Genomic DNA, 14,686 nt, shown 5'->3' with positions numbered 1-14,686 from the left:
TTAGGGTCAGCTTCTGGCAAATGGCATAAACTGAAGCAGCCCTTAGGCTGCTCTAACTTAAATCATGGCAAACTGGTTTGGAGCCCAGCAGGCTCAAGATTGGAGTCCACAAAGGGGACTTAAAGTCACCTGTGCAGCTCCTCTCCCTGAATGCCAATGTTTGCTCTTCTGCCACTTTACAGGATCTGGGTTGAAAAATATTGTGAGAATTTCAGTACAGGAAACGGAGTAATTCTCTGTAGGGAGTTTTCGTGTATTACCCTTCCTGGGGTGTGCAGACAATAACCATAAGAAGGCAGAGGATATGGCCCTCTGACCAAGTGGATACCCTTAAATCTAGGGGAGGGATATGGCTTTCTGAGCAACTGAGCAGAAAGTTAATCCCTCCAAACAGCTACCAAAAGTCCCCATTCTGCCAGGAAGCAGCACTTACTCCTAGGCGTCTCAAACCCTAATATGTATTTGAATGGGACATATGGTGATGGGATATCAAATATTAAACCTTCTTTGCAACTTCAGTGCAATATTTTTATATTACAGAACATTATTGAAGTTACAAAGTCAAGAACTCAAAAGTTTAGGAGATGCCAGAATTAAGGTTGTCTGTGCAAGGCTGGTGTGTGGTTTCCCCATGCCAATCCTCTCATAGTCAGGCTCTTGTCCCCTTTGTATTTGGATCAGGCAGCTTCCTCCTCCTCACGGGCTGGACACTAATGGCAGGAGGGAGGGGTCATTGAGAGCACAGGAGAAACAGGTTCTCTGGTCTCAGTTTTGGTACCTGTCCACAGCACCAACTCAAACTGGGGAAGTCTTGCATGCAGGAGCATGGTCAGTGTAGGCAGAATCTTCAGCTGCAAAACTCTGCTGAGCATGTGCAAACTGATTTTTTTTCAATGGCTGTACTTTGACCAAATTTGGGTGAATTTTCACACAGATGGCAAATGGCTCATCCGTAACACAAAGGCCTCCTCCAAAGAAGGGGTTGCTAGAGGTTTTTTTTTGTTGTTGTTTTTTGTTTTTTTTAAAAAAAGAAAAGATTGTCAGGACTCTTTATCATGGGCAAAGCACTATATTTTCCCCTAGCCTTGTTCTTGGACATGGATGAACTGTTTTGGCTGACACTTTCAAAAAGATTCACTCGGAGGCAGACACCCAGCACAAACAATTTTAGCCCAAATGGTTAAAATTTGGCAATGTTATAAGCAACTGAAACCCAAGTCAAACAGTGTGGGGCAACCAAGTAGAAGTTGCTACTGGCTCTCCCTATAATAAATATGACCTGTAGCATTCTCTTTAACTTGTTTGGAAGCAAAAATTATCTGTGAAAGGTTTGGAAAAATCTTTTAGGAAAAGAGACAGTTTTAATGGCTTTATACAATACCACAGACTAACACTAATTATAAAATTGCAGTCAGATCGAGAGACTTTCTAACCAAAATGAGTTCTTTTCTACTTTAATCTGGGTTTGCCTTGCTGCATACTTTATGCACAGTGTGAGAACTTTAACACATTAGCCTATCACCAGCCTAAGAGCCCATTCATCATTGTCCCTGTCACACATGTCAAGTATGTTCAAAGTAGTCTGTCCATCATCCTCTCTCCAACCTCATCGCACTTTTTCCCTGGAGTATCCCTCATTACCATTGAATGTTACAATTTCCATGACTGAGTGGAAAAAAAAAAAACCCAGAAGAAAAAAATTCATCAAAGACCCCCAAGCAGGAGGCAGGAGGTTCTACATTTTTTCCTAACTGCTTTAGATCACCTTAAATGGACAAAGTCAAGTAGTTTAGGCCAGGAATTTAGGTTTTATAAAATGTATGGCTGATCAATTTTTTTTTTTTGCAGGGAGTAGGGAGGAGTATTTGGATTTCTCCATTCTGTTGTAGGGAGCCATGTGAATGGGAACAAAAAGTGCCAGAAAACCCCCAAATTTGCTAAAGGGTAGAACACTCCTCATGCCTGCAGAGACCACAAAAGCCACATCCATGCAAAGACCAACCATGGAAGCTCTGTGTCAGGGTTGGGCACAGAAAGGGGCAGAGCTGAATGGCACTCCCTATTTGCAATGTGTTGTGAATTTCCCCTGCATAAATCCATGCAGTAGTTACCGCGGGTTACAGCGATAGCAACTCTACGGCAAGCTTACAAACGCCATCAGGGGAACATTAATGTCAGCACAGGGGATGCAGCCATGTTATTGGAAGAGAGTGCCAAGTGGCCTGGCCTTCACAGAGGTCAGAACCCCCCATCTGCATGGGCCAGGGCACCACAGTTCTGTGCAATGTCCACAACAGAAACCTGGCATCTGGCTACTTTCACTGACCATACCTCTTCATGGCTTTCAAACATCTCCTCTGGAGGGAAAATATGCCTTGAACTCAGAGCATTCACTCTCAGAGATTTGGGCGCATGCTTTGCCCTCCCATGTATAGGGGAAAGACCTCAGTACTGATGCAAAATTAATTAATACAATTGTTATATTGGTGTGTGTTAGGCCATGAAACTTGCCTATATCTTCAATGAAACTTGGGCTATATTGATCATTACTTTCATGTATATGGTGCTTGGAGAAAAGTACCTCAACATGCATATATTTGTATTTAATTATATGAAATATTTAATCTAATCAAAGGAATTCCAGGAGGCTTCTGCTTTCTGTCACCCTGGGGACAAGCAAATGTCAAGAAGATAAGCCCACTTTCACCATAAAGCTATGTTTCTTACCCCTAAAAGTGTTAATACAAATCCAAAATATCTGCATTTTAAGTGTTGTCTTACTTTAATGTTCTATGCCCATTTCTATACTACATTAGAAAAATGAATGTAAACTTGGTGGCTGTGATTGCTTTGCACAGAATACTTGATAGGAGTTTTAATGTAAAGGCTCCAGTTGATCAAAAAGACGTCAAAGAGAAGTAGCACTGAAGCTCCTTGTCAAGGCATAAAATTAGGGGTGAAGTGGGCCTTCAAAACCCCCACACCCTTTTTGCAAGAAAATCTCTGCTTGTGTCATTTGAACTTTAGAGAAACTTTCGCTGGGAAGTGTTTTGTGGAAAACCTTTATTTATTGAAGTGGCAAACCATTGTGAATGGCATATTTGCAAGAATTTTAACGAAATGCAAAGCATCTCATATAATTTCCTAACATCATTGCTATGTAAATTGTGAAATGCTTTATGTACCCCACATGGAGTATACTGAGCTTACTAAACTAATTACTAATGTAAGAAAACATTTAAGTATAGAATATTTATATTAATGGGGAAATCATTAATAAATTAATTACTGGGAGTGCTCAAGCAGCTTCCTCGCCATCTCTGGAGGAGTTCCTTACATGGCTCTTTCTAAATAACAGATTTAAATATTTTCTTCAGTTTCATAGGATTTAGTTGATTGCTTTCTTTGACCAATTAAAAACTGGCTGGTTATTAATAATAACTATACAGTTCCCACCTGCCCTTAAACAACATTCTTTTCCCCTCTTGTAAACATTCTTAGCTATCAAAAGATACTCTAGCCCTGGACTCACTATAATTTTGGGAAATGAGACCTTGGTCTCAACTTCCCAAGAGAGAAAGTGCCCCACCAAAGGTGGCCTACTCGCATAGATATAACCTCTGCTAAACTTTCTCCACAGAGAGGCATGCAGAATATATTGTAATGAAAGTAACCAGTTTATCATTTGTGTTCTGTCATTTGTGTTGTTTTATCTAATGTTTTCTTTTCCTTTAATACTAATGGAAACCATGGTTAATTAGTGTGATTATTTTGCTTGCTTTTAATCATGGTGTCCCCAAAGGTATGTAAAGAACCCCTATGATTAATATAGTGAGAGCCACATCCCTGAACTGGCAATAAAGGAAACAACTTAGAAGAGCTGGCCTATCATTTCTTGTTTCTTTGAACTAAACATTTTAGTAATTTTTAAAATAAAATCATTTGGTGGCCAACATTTTAAAATGACCTCTTGCCATGCTACACACGGATGTCTCCACAAAAAGATCAGATGACCAGCCTCTGTGTAATGACATCCATCATGGGAAATCAGTGGGAACTGAACCCAGAACTTTCAGCCCTGGTCTCGACCCGCTTGAGCTAGTAGCAGGTTGTTATCCTCTGAATGGGCAGTCCATGGAGGGGCACACAATACAAAGCCAAGTTCTTACAGTTGCAACTCACCCACTGCAGCATTTTGCTTTGGTATAATACTCCGGGTGACTGAATTTACTAAGCAGACAAAAACAATTTAGGTGTTTTAATAATCTCAGGGGGACATTATCAACATAGATAGGAAGTTTTTTTAATATATGATTTTATCCCAACGGAGTCCATTTAAATTCTCTCAAAGAAGACATCCAACCGTAATCAGAGTTACAGACATTTTCTGGTTAAGGATTGAATTTTTCATGAATGCCTGGTAACTGAACAAAAATTAGCATTCAGCACATTAGAGGCACACTTCAAAGAGACTGGAAAGATTGGTGTAATCTAGTCCATATTTTTTGAATATTCATTTGTATACCAGCATACTGCCAATGTTACAATTGAAAGAACTCATAACTACCAATATTTTTCAATACCTTTAATTATCCTTTTTGTGTTTTATATGTTAATGTATTCAGTGACCAGAATTACAGCAGGTATGAGTGGGGCCCAGTGTGCTATCATAGCATGTCTGATTTGCATTTAAAGGAAGTTTGGGACTTCTGTAAAGTCTATTTATATCAGAGTGTTATGTTGTGGTGCCAGATAGTGATTGAGGGATATGGAAATAAAGGGAGAGAGTGGATGGTATTGCAATGAAGACATTAGAATGGGACTCACTCAGGAGACTTCTATTTCTAGCTATGCAACCAACATTGTGTGTGCCCTTGGCCAAGTTTCATCAGGGACTTAATTTCTCCGTGCCTCAGCTCCTCAGCCCCAAGAGATGGATAATAATTCTCCCCTGCTTTCAGGGATGTTATGAAGAAGAATTCATTGATGTTTCTGAGATACTCAGATACTACAGCGATGGAGGGACATATCTATCTAAAACAGTGGTTCTCAACCTTTTCATCACATCCAATACTACCTGTGTGGCCCTGAGGATGTCACATGGGTTGCACCTCTGTGCTAACTGGGCCTCAAGCAGCCCACGGGCTGCAGGTTCAGAACCACTAATCTAAACAGCTTGATTTTCTGAGGTAATGCAGACAACAGTTCCAACCTGTCCTCCCTATGTTTACAAGATCTGCTTTTAAAACTTAAACAGGCCTTGCTCTTGGAGGGAAAGTGGAAATCTCCAGAGCAGCAGAGGCAGCTTGAATGTCAGTCATTGGAGGAAAAAGACCTGCAGCAGGTCTGGTAGGGTTTGAAGCCCAGGATTTTGTGCCTAAACCATTAATTGAGGCTGCAGATTGAGGCCTGTAAAACCATCAAGGTCCAGACTGGGCAAACAAAGAAGGGAAGGGTGGGGGTAGTGCCCAAGTACTAAATAGTGCTAAATAACAAAAAGATTTAAATATAAAAGAAATAAGAACAATGAGAGAGAAAGCAGTGAGCCATGTGGCTAGCTATAGCGAATACAGCAATGCTCTGTCTCAAGCTGCAGGAGGTTGAAAAGGAATTGGAGCAGTGTCAGCTCAGTTCTCCCCTATATATCCTCACGCTGGAGCATGAGGCTGTGTTGGACAGACCCACAGACACTGCTGATGAAGATCTCTGATCAAGAGTGAACATCCTCAAGTGAAGCACCCCCCAGGGACACTACTCAAAGCCACAGCAGGGATCAATTGCAGGTGCAAAGGAGAGTTTTGATTTTAATAAAATACTGCACATAGTTCTCCCTTCTTACTTGGCTTCCATAGCATAGTCCTAGTACAGATGCATGCAATTATTATTCCATACATTTTGACACCACCAATCAATATAGTCACCCTGCTGCTCAGGTGCAGTCAAGAAGTGCACAACTAAGGAGGGGCTGGCTGTGTGCTGGGTTAGTCCCCCAGCATAAGTGAAAGCAGCCTGCAGGTAGTTTTAAATTATACTGCCAATGGCCCTGAGGGACTAACCACCAGGGGACCACCAAAGTGCCGGCAAACCCTGGCCGCATCACCTTTTTCTCATTCATGCTCACTACAGCATCTGCAGGGAAGGTGGAGGTGCAGGAGTGCAACACTGTCTATGCAACCAGATACTCCTCCTGCCCCAGTGTTAGAACCACTTTACCACCAGCAGAACAATGCCAAGTGGCCCTAATACAGCCCAAGATTAGGACCAGTGTCTGCGTAAGCACACCATCGAATGTGTGATTTTTGCTATTCACTTGACCTCAAAACCTCTGCTCGCAACAGCATGACCAGACTGAAGAATCAAGCATTACTCTGCATCTGAAATGCCTTAGCAGACCCTGTGGAAGCATTTCCTTATTTCCAGACCTGTATAGGTCTCAGAGTGCCCTCTGGTGGGGATACAAAGGCAGTGGACAGCACTCCAGCAGTTCTGGTACATCACTGTCTCGAATGGAAACAAATAAGGAGACAGAGTCAGAAAAATAAATTACACCTTTTTGTTTTGAGCTCAAAAGATGGTAGGAACCTCGAGCCTAAAATAAATTTCACTGTGTGTAAATTTTGTAAAATTGGAGACAAATTCCATGAGGAATATTACAACATAAATGTCATTGACCCAAAACCAGCCATGTGGTGTGAGATAGCTATGTTGGGGTGCTGAGAATCCAACTTTTTTTTTAAGCCTTCGGGATTATTTAAGTGCATGTTTTAAGATGATACCTATTTAAAGTACCTTTCTCTAAGGATTCTGCAGATTTGTCTTTCTTAAAACATGCTCCTTTAGGGCCCAATGGGTAGTTAGTATCTCTCAAAGTGTTATCCAACATGACAGTACAGTTTGACTGGCTTAGAGCTGAGCAGGGAACTGCACTATTATTGATTTTACAAATCCCTTCCTTGAATGTAATAGTTTAATCATTTTACCTTCATAATTTCTACAGTAAGTTCATTTCTTTTCCCTTTCCTTCTTCCTGTGAAGATTACTAAACCATCACCCTTGCTTTTTTTCTTAGATCTCTGCAGGAGTATTCTTTGCTCCATCACAGACAGAGGTGACTAACAGAACTCGAAAAATCACACTAATCCACCTGGTCAAGTGGAGAAGGTATCATGGGATGCCAGAAGATCCAGACTTCATCCACTTCAGTATCTGAAGAAGAACACACAAGCCAATGAAAGAAGAGCTTAACTATGAGTAGTAAGATGGCATACCAGATAATACTTTATTCTGATGGACGCATAAATGCACAAAACATTTTACAGACAAGTAAAAGAAAATGTCCCTTCCCAAAGAGCTTAATGCTTTGATCCTACAAGGAGAGGAATGCAGGCAAGTCCCTCTGTTTGCACAACGGCCACAAACTTAAATGGGGCTCTGCACAAACACCTATCTCTGCACATATTGCAGGATGGGGCATGTAACATGGTGTAGGATCGTTAACACTGTAGGGTAGGGAGAAGAAAGGTTATCAATGATTTCATGTGGTTACTTTGCTTAGGGAGTGTAGATCTGAAGAGAGAGCTGTGAGTGTAGATATTAACGAAACTGTTAGTAAAAGAATGAGTAGGGTTTATAGGCCACAACGAATCAATGTTTTAAGAAGAGGGTAAAGGCCTAACAGGTCAGGTCACAAAGTGATCTTAGTATCTCTGATGCAACTTCTTTATCCCAACAGGAAAATAAGCCAGTTTCTGCATTTGGATTTTTAGATAATCTCTTAAAATGCAGTGATTCACGGGACCATCAACATTAAAGTCCTTTTACATTTTAAAAAGAAAACACTTTTCACCAATTAGACCCTAAAAACTTACATACGATGCTTGCAAATTGAACATTTTAATCTCTTTTTGACACAAGTGGTTAGCCAATATTTGGGTTGTTTCTGTTAAGGGGAGAAATTGATGAGAGACAGGTATTTCTTTGGTGCAACCCTATTTATTTATAAAAAGTGTACACAAAGTCCTGTTTCCCTGAACACAGGCAGAATCAAACAACTGGAGACAGTTTCTTTGCTCATAGTTCCAAGCCTCTTTCCAGTGAGCACTTTATCCAAAGCTCTCAGCTTTTTCTCAGGATCATGCTAAAAATGCACTGGTATTTGTGCCTAGCTAAAAATGCTTTTGTGCTGTCTCTGGGCTTCCTTGCTGCCTTCTCTCTCTCTCTCTCTGTGTGACACACACACACCTCATTAAACAATATGCAGCCTCTTGCATTTGCAATCAGTTCCCAGTGAAACCCTTCTGCCTACATAGCTCAGATTCCTGCCTGACCTTGCAAGTAGCCTGCATTTTGGGCAGAGGTGCCTATTGTTTTTGATATCTATTCTATTAAGGAGCTTAATTGCTTTTTACATTTATTCTGAATGAAGGGCAGCTGTTCCACCCACCAGCTTCAATAAATTTTCAATTAACGCCCTGCATAACAATACATTATTTTCTTATTCTGCACCATTTTCTGCTATTGCTTATGAAATTTCAGCAGCCTTGTTAACACCTTGCTAAACCCATGCATGAGCACCACTCTGGAAGCCATGCTTTTCCTCCCACTGCTTAAGGGAACTGCTTTTCATTTATGTCTGCCATGTATATATCATATGCCCTTACAATGTATCAGAGGGGTAGCCGTGTTAGTCTGTATCCATAAACACCATGAGGAGTGAGGTGGCACCTTAAAGACTAACAGATTTATTTGGGCATAAGCTATTGTGGGTAAAAAAACCCACTTCTTCAGATGCCCTTACAATGCTTGTCACTTTCCATGTCCTGAGAAAGTGGGCATGGACAGACTGTAGGAGAAACAGGGTCCAGCAGAAAAAAATTAAAAATCATTCAAGGGACAAGAGGGTTATCCCACAAGGAAGAGCACTGAAATTCCCAGAGCTTTCAGTAAAGATAAAAGAGTCCCAGGCCCTTCTTTTCTCTACATGAGTTAAAGGAAACAATTAATTCCATGATATATGAGAAGAGTTCTGGTTCAGGTTTTACAGACAGCTGTTTCTGGACAATGTTTTTGTTACCGTACAAAATTAATCCAAAGAGAAATGCTTTCTCTGGGAGACTGAACTCTCTGATTATAAGTAGAGAAGATTTGAACAGAAATTCAAAAGCTTAGTTCTAGAGATCCCTCCTAAATCAGAATTGTACCATTCTAAGGAAGATTGTTGTGAAATGTCAAAATAATTTCTAGACCATTCACCCATCCTGACCCATTAAGATTCCGAAAACCTAAGTAGGCTTGTGCTAAGAGGCCCTAACTAGGTTGGAGTCCTGTCGTGCTGGGTGCTGTATAGACCTATAGCAAAAGGCAGCCCCAGCCTTACAGAGGAGCTTATAATCTAGTTTAAGCCAAAACATCACAGGCGGGAGGAACAAAAACAGTATAGGGGCTATCGTATAGTATACTCCTGGCTATGCATATACTAAAAAATAACTTCCCATTTACACCCTTCGAACATCTAACTTCTATCCCTCCTCAAAACAATCATCTCTTGAGCTGGAGTTGAACATACTTAACAGTCTGTTTGCATAGGTCGGTCCCTCCAGAACTCCTTCCAATTAATCACTATCTTTGATAATGAGATTCCTAGAACTGAACACAATTTCTGGCAGAGGTGCAAAGGAGCTGTAGAGAGGAAATCTATTAACCTTTATTCATTGATAGGATCTCTCTATGTATGCAGCCTGTAACTGCACCCATCTTTTCTTTGCAGCTGCCAAATCATATTGCAAACTCATGTTTAATTTGATATGAGGTAAATTCTCCCAAGTCTCTCTTGGCATTACTGTTCTCCAGGTTTTTCTCTCCCCAATCTCTATGGATCCTTTTGTTTTATTACTCTGCCCTCACTGGTATTTGTGCCTACTTTCAATTTAATACAACTTGCAAATTTCATTATTTTGGTGTTTATTTCCTCTTACAAATCAATAATGAAGATACTGAATAAGACTAGACCTGACCCAGGTCCCTGCTGGACTCCTCTGACCTCACACCAAATCCAAAGTCCATATTTATTATCTTCCTGGGGCTTGGGCTTTACTGGACAAAATGTTGGAATTAAAAAACTAAACCAAAAAACCAACAACCAAAACGTCATCCAGTTCCACAGTTGGTTGAAGAATTATTTTTCCCAGTATTTTTCATAATTTCCCTTCCCTTTTTTTGTTCAGTATTTAGCATAGTTCAGTAACCACAGATATTAAAAGCCACATTAGCTTACATTCCTTTTGATAACTCAAGAAGCAATATGGCATTTTGAGGTGAAAGTATTTATCCCCTTAAAACTCCAGGATAAAGCTGAATAATACACAACAATATAATTTTTATTTTGTTTTATTGATATTCATTAGTGAAGAAAATGTAAATTTTATCTTTCTGATGTGTTACAACTGCTTTCTGGTGGTTGGACAGCTCCTACTGTTGATTTAAAGGCTAAATAATAATATTTTCCAAATTGCATGATTAGTTTTTACATTTTTAATGCTCATATGGTATTGCTCTCTCTCTGGGTACAAAAAATGGCCCATATAACTCAATTATTTTTCAGATCTACTTGTTATTCTATCTAGTTTTAAAGATACATTCAAATAAAAAGATATTTAAAGTTACTTGCAGTAAGTGCACAAATACAACAGCAAATAGAGCTGATGACATCTTACTAAAACTTTTTTTAAAGTTCATAGAATAAATAGAAGTCTTCAAACACATGCAATATTTGGCTCATGTGTTTTCTCTCAAAATATCATTGCACTATTGTAATATCTACTTCATTCAAAGACATCCTTCTCTTGTCACAAAGGCTAAAAGACAGTTCCATTTATACAAGAAATTATCAGTGCTAATGATTTAGTAACAGTCTGGTACAAATGGCAATTCACGGCAATTACATGTAGTGCAGTATTGGTGGCAATAAATAAACTGGCTGCTTGATTTTAAACTTCACAGAGACTACAAGGAAAAAAGCAGATGCTGATTTTTTAAATGAAAGCTCAGAAATAATCTTTTCTTGGCTACAGAAATTTTTTGTCCCTTTCTATGTTAAGAGCTAACAATATTGTTGCAAGCACCTTGCATAAAACTGGGAGGGACAGGAAAGAAAATTCTAACAAATAGTGGGCTTTTCTGATTGAAAGCACATGGGCTTATTAAAGCAGGGGAATAAAAATATGTTTTCAAATGGCTGTTACTTCTGGCAAGTTTACAACACCTGGATGGAAACAGGTTTCTATGAAAAATGATGAAAGCTAAGTAGAAAATATCCTCACCTTGTTATAAAACCACTTAGTGGATTGTTTTCTTTATATACAAAACCTGTAGCGAAAAGTCAAATATAAGATCAAAAGCTGCTTTCCCTTGCTTGTACCATATTCTGTTACTAAATACTTTTGTGGTTCTTCCCTGCATGATATTTCAAGCACACACCTTTTTCCAAGACTGCTTTTGCTAAACGATCTTTCCAAACAAGACAGTTTTCCAATCTGTTCAGTGACTCTGGCTCCCAGGAAATGGTTGCCATATTATCTTGTGAGTGTGAAAACTAGTCTCTTTAGGGATTGTTTGTAAGGTGTGATTTTCAGTGTTAGCAAGAGAACACAATGTAAAGCATTTTTCCTTCCACAATCCAGTGCAATACTGAAAAAAATAAAGTGAATCACACAGAATACAGATATGCCAGAAGAAACAGCAGTAGTGGAAATGTGTTATTTTTCCAGGCACATAGCAGGCCTGTTGACCTCAAAACATAGTACTAGTTCAAGTTTATCATACGAGGAAAAACAAAACAAAAACAGAAAAATGTCTCATCAATTCAAGCATAACGCCACACGCTCTGATAACCCACTTCATCCACAAGGGCAAAATGAAATGATCACAGATGCTAAGCTGACTACTTTGTTTAGCACTTACCAAAGCACAAATGCTCCCTGTTGCTGTTATTCCAATGTCTCAGATAACATGGTCAATAACCTTGCTATGCTAGGTCAAGTTAGGCCAGCTACAGAATTCATATTCTTCCATCCACGGATTGTGGGGTTTTTTTTGTTGTTTTTTTTTCAGTGCATCTTAAAAAAACAAACAAACACCTTTCAGAAGGTTAGCAAGTTAAACCCTAATACAGCAACTGCAGTGTCAGAACATTTTGCACTCAACTGAACAGTAAAACAAAAACTAGTTACAATATATCTGGTACATATTTACAAACTGTACAAAGTTTACACACTTCTCCCATTAGGCACAAAGTTGATTTGTCAAACTCAGGAGGCAATGGAAGAAAAAAAAATTGGAGGTGGGTTCTTGGTATCTCTTTAAAAGTCTAGCCATAAAAATGTAGTCCTTCATCGTAAGCTAGTTTGCTTAGGGAGCTTGGCTCCCATTAGGATGCCAGAAGTTAGAGTTACAGGGCCCTTCATCTGCATGCTGGAACCCACCATGGTTGGGAAGCTCCGATTCCTTCGAATGCCAGTGTTCAGCTGAATACCGCCAATAGCACTTGTTGCAGAAGGGCAGCCCAACTGAAGGCCTTCTGGGGCCAAGCCTCGGGGAACAAAGGCTCTTACTGGTCCTTGTGCCCCACAGAGAAGAGGTCCCTCATCATCAGTTAAGGGAGGCACTCGTGTTTGCCCCGAGCTAACTACTTTGGCAATCCCAAACCGCTTTACTTTGTCCACAAGGTTAAGGTTGGAGACAGACACGTCAGTCTGACTCTCACTGTTCCTGATGTTCTTTTTCTCTCTCACCTCCTTCAAAATGGAACTGGCAGGTTTGGAAGCAAGGAAGTTGTCATAAGGAGGGCTGGTGCACTTGAACTCAAAAGCAGGTGGGGAAGAAGAGGGAGTCTGCATAGGTGAGTTCGGAGGAGTGGAAGGAATGATCGCCATCTTAGGAGAGTACGGGTTCAGGATGGTGCCCTTGCTGGCCCTGTCCCAGCTGTGTGGATTGTACACTGCTGCTGAGATGCCTCGTTCTTTAAGCAGCCACACCAGGCCCAAGGATGTGCTCATCGTAGTTGTGGATTCCCGAAGGTTAGTGAAGGATTCTGCCAAGCTTAGACGCCGAGGGGTGCATGGAGTAGCGACCGGGGTGCCTTTCAAATTGCCAAGGCTGCCGCAAGCTGGAGTAGGTGCCGCATTAAGGCTGAAAACAAAGGAAGAAAAGGTGAATTAATGAGCCTGGGTAAAGATTTTCAACGTGAACAAATATTCCATTTATAAGGGAGTCTGAAAAGCCAACGCAAAAGATCTGCTGACTCTTGGGAATGCTGGATACAGGACATGGAGTTCTAGAGATCATCACTTTGAACATCTGGAGCTCAGCTTTAAACATCATTTTTGTCCAGAATGGCTGGATTAATGATTTCCCAGCACCCTGGATCAAACATCCTTTGATATAACCACAAATAAATGGTCTTTAATAATTCAGCTGCTAGAGCGTTTCCTCTTCAGCCACTGACTAGAATGGGATCAGTACTTGGCCCTAATTCCCAAGGACTTCAATAGGACAAGGATTAAGTAAATTGGAGTTGGCCACTGACTTCAATGAGACCAGGATATGGCTCAGAGTGGCAACTCCCCACCCACCAAACTGCTAATGGTTCCAGTAATGCTGTATCTTACTATCCCATGAGAAAAGCAGGTGGGAAGCAGAACCTGTTCTGATCAACTGGCTGCAGAAGTGGTTGTAACAGAGAAGCTGGGAGTTGGTATTTTATCATCCGTCTGATTAAAACAAGCCCTTTTATTAAACTGAGCAAAAAAAGGGGAAAAAAGACTTGGTTCCTGATTTTCGGAGATGCTGACCACTCGCTACCAGAAAGACTCCCATTAAGTACCACACCTTTGAAAAAAGCAGGCCACTGATTATCAATAGTTTGGTAGATGAATAATCGATAACTCAGCAGCAAACCAAATACAATACGGGTCAGTTTTATTGTTATGTTTGGTGTCCACAGATTTCATGCTTATTTGCATAGTCTTGAACCAGGGAAAGCATTGAATATACCCTGCCCAACCCTCTCCCATCTAAAGAAACAAAAACAATCCCAACAGCAGGTCAGACGGTGCAGGTCAGGAACAACCAGCACATTAAATATAAAACACAGGCAACGAACATTGTAAACACACATGCAGGCATATTTCTTGTATCTGACCAATGGCATTTTTTATTCTATTGGTTAAAAAAATGTATAACTTGTGGCACTAATTTTGATGAGTTTTCCCCTCCCCAGTGGTTGGTCCTTCTCACATGAATGGAGATTCAACTTTACTTTTAATTCTTAGAAATGCAAGTTCAGTGGTGACAAGAGTTACAATCTGGATCCAGTGCGCCTAAGTGAAAATTCTGAGGCCCTGCATCTTCAGCACCCTGCAGGCATACTGTGGTCATCCTTAAAAACTTGCTGTCTGTATGAGCCCTACTGAAACCTACTAAAGTCAAAAGGAGGGCTTGTATTATCAATGGATACTGGGTAAGACCCCATTCACAGTGTTCTAGGCATGCCCTACCACAAATATATGTAACACTTCAAATACACATCTTCATGCAGGTGAATTCCAAAATGCTTTACAGACTTTAGAGAGTGATTTCCAACTATAGGGATCTCCTCACCCTTTACCGAAATTCAGCCTCTTTGGCCATG

At 40.4% G+C, this 14,686-nt stretch overlaps 1 protein-coding gene across 8 annotated transcripts in view; it reads right to left on the bottom strand.

Moving 5' to 3' along the window:
* Positions 1-10,372: 10,372 nt before the first annotated feature.
* Positions 10,373-14,686, bottom strand: part of TRAK1 (trafficking kinesin protein 1) — a 190,442-nt gene continuing 186,128 nt past the window's right edge. For all 8 annotated transcript variants that reach the window (XM_032763372.2, XM_032763373.2, XM_075062531.1 and 5 more), the window contains one exon: positions 10,373-13,185. In XM_032763372.2, the coding sequence (XP_032619263.1) occupies positions 12,387-13,185 (799 nt within the window). In that variant the 3' untranslated portion in view covers positions 10,373-12,386. The remainder of the gene's footprint in view (positions 13,186-14,686) is intronic.

Source organism: Chelonoidis abingdonii, chromosome 2 (genome assembly GCF_003597395.2).
Source record: "Chelonoidis abingdonii isolate Lonesome George chromosome 2, CheloAbing_2.0, whole genome shotgun sequence".
In the NCBI taxonomy this organism is placed as follows: domain Eukaryota; kingdom Metazoa; phylum Chordata; order Testudines; family Testudinidae; genus Chelonoidis; species Chelonoidis abingdonii.
The sequence above is the reverse complement of the archived record's forward strand: the minus strand, read 5'-3'. Positions and strand labels throughout refer to the sequence as shown.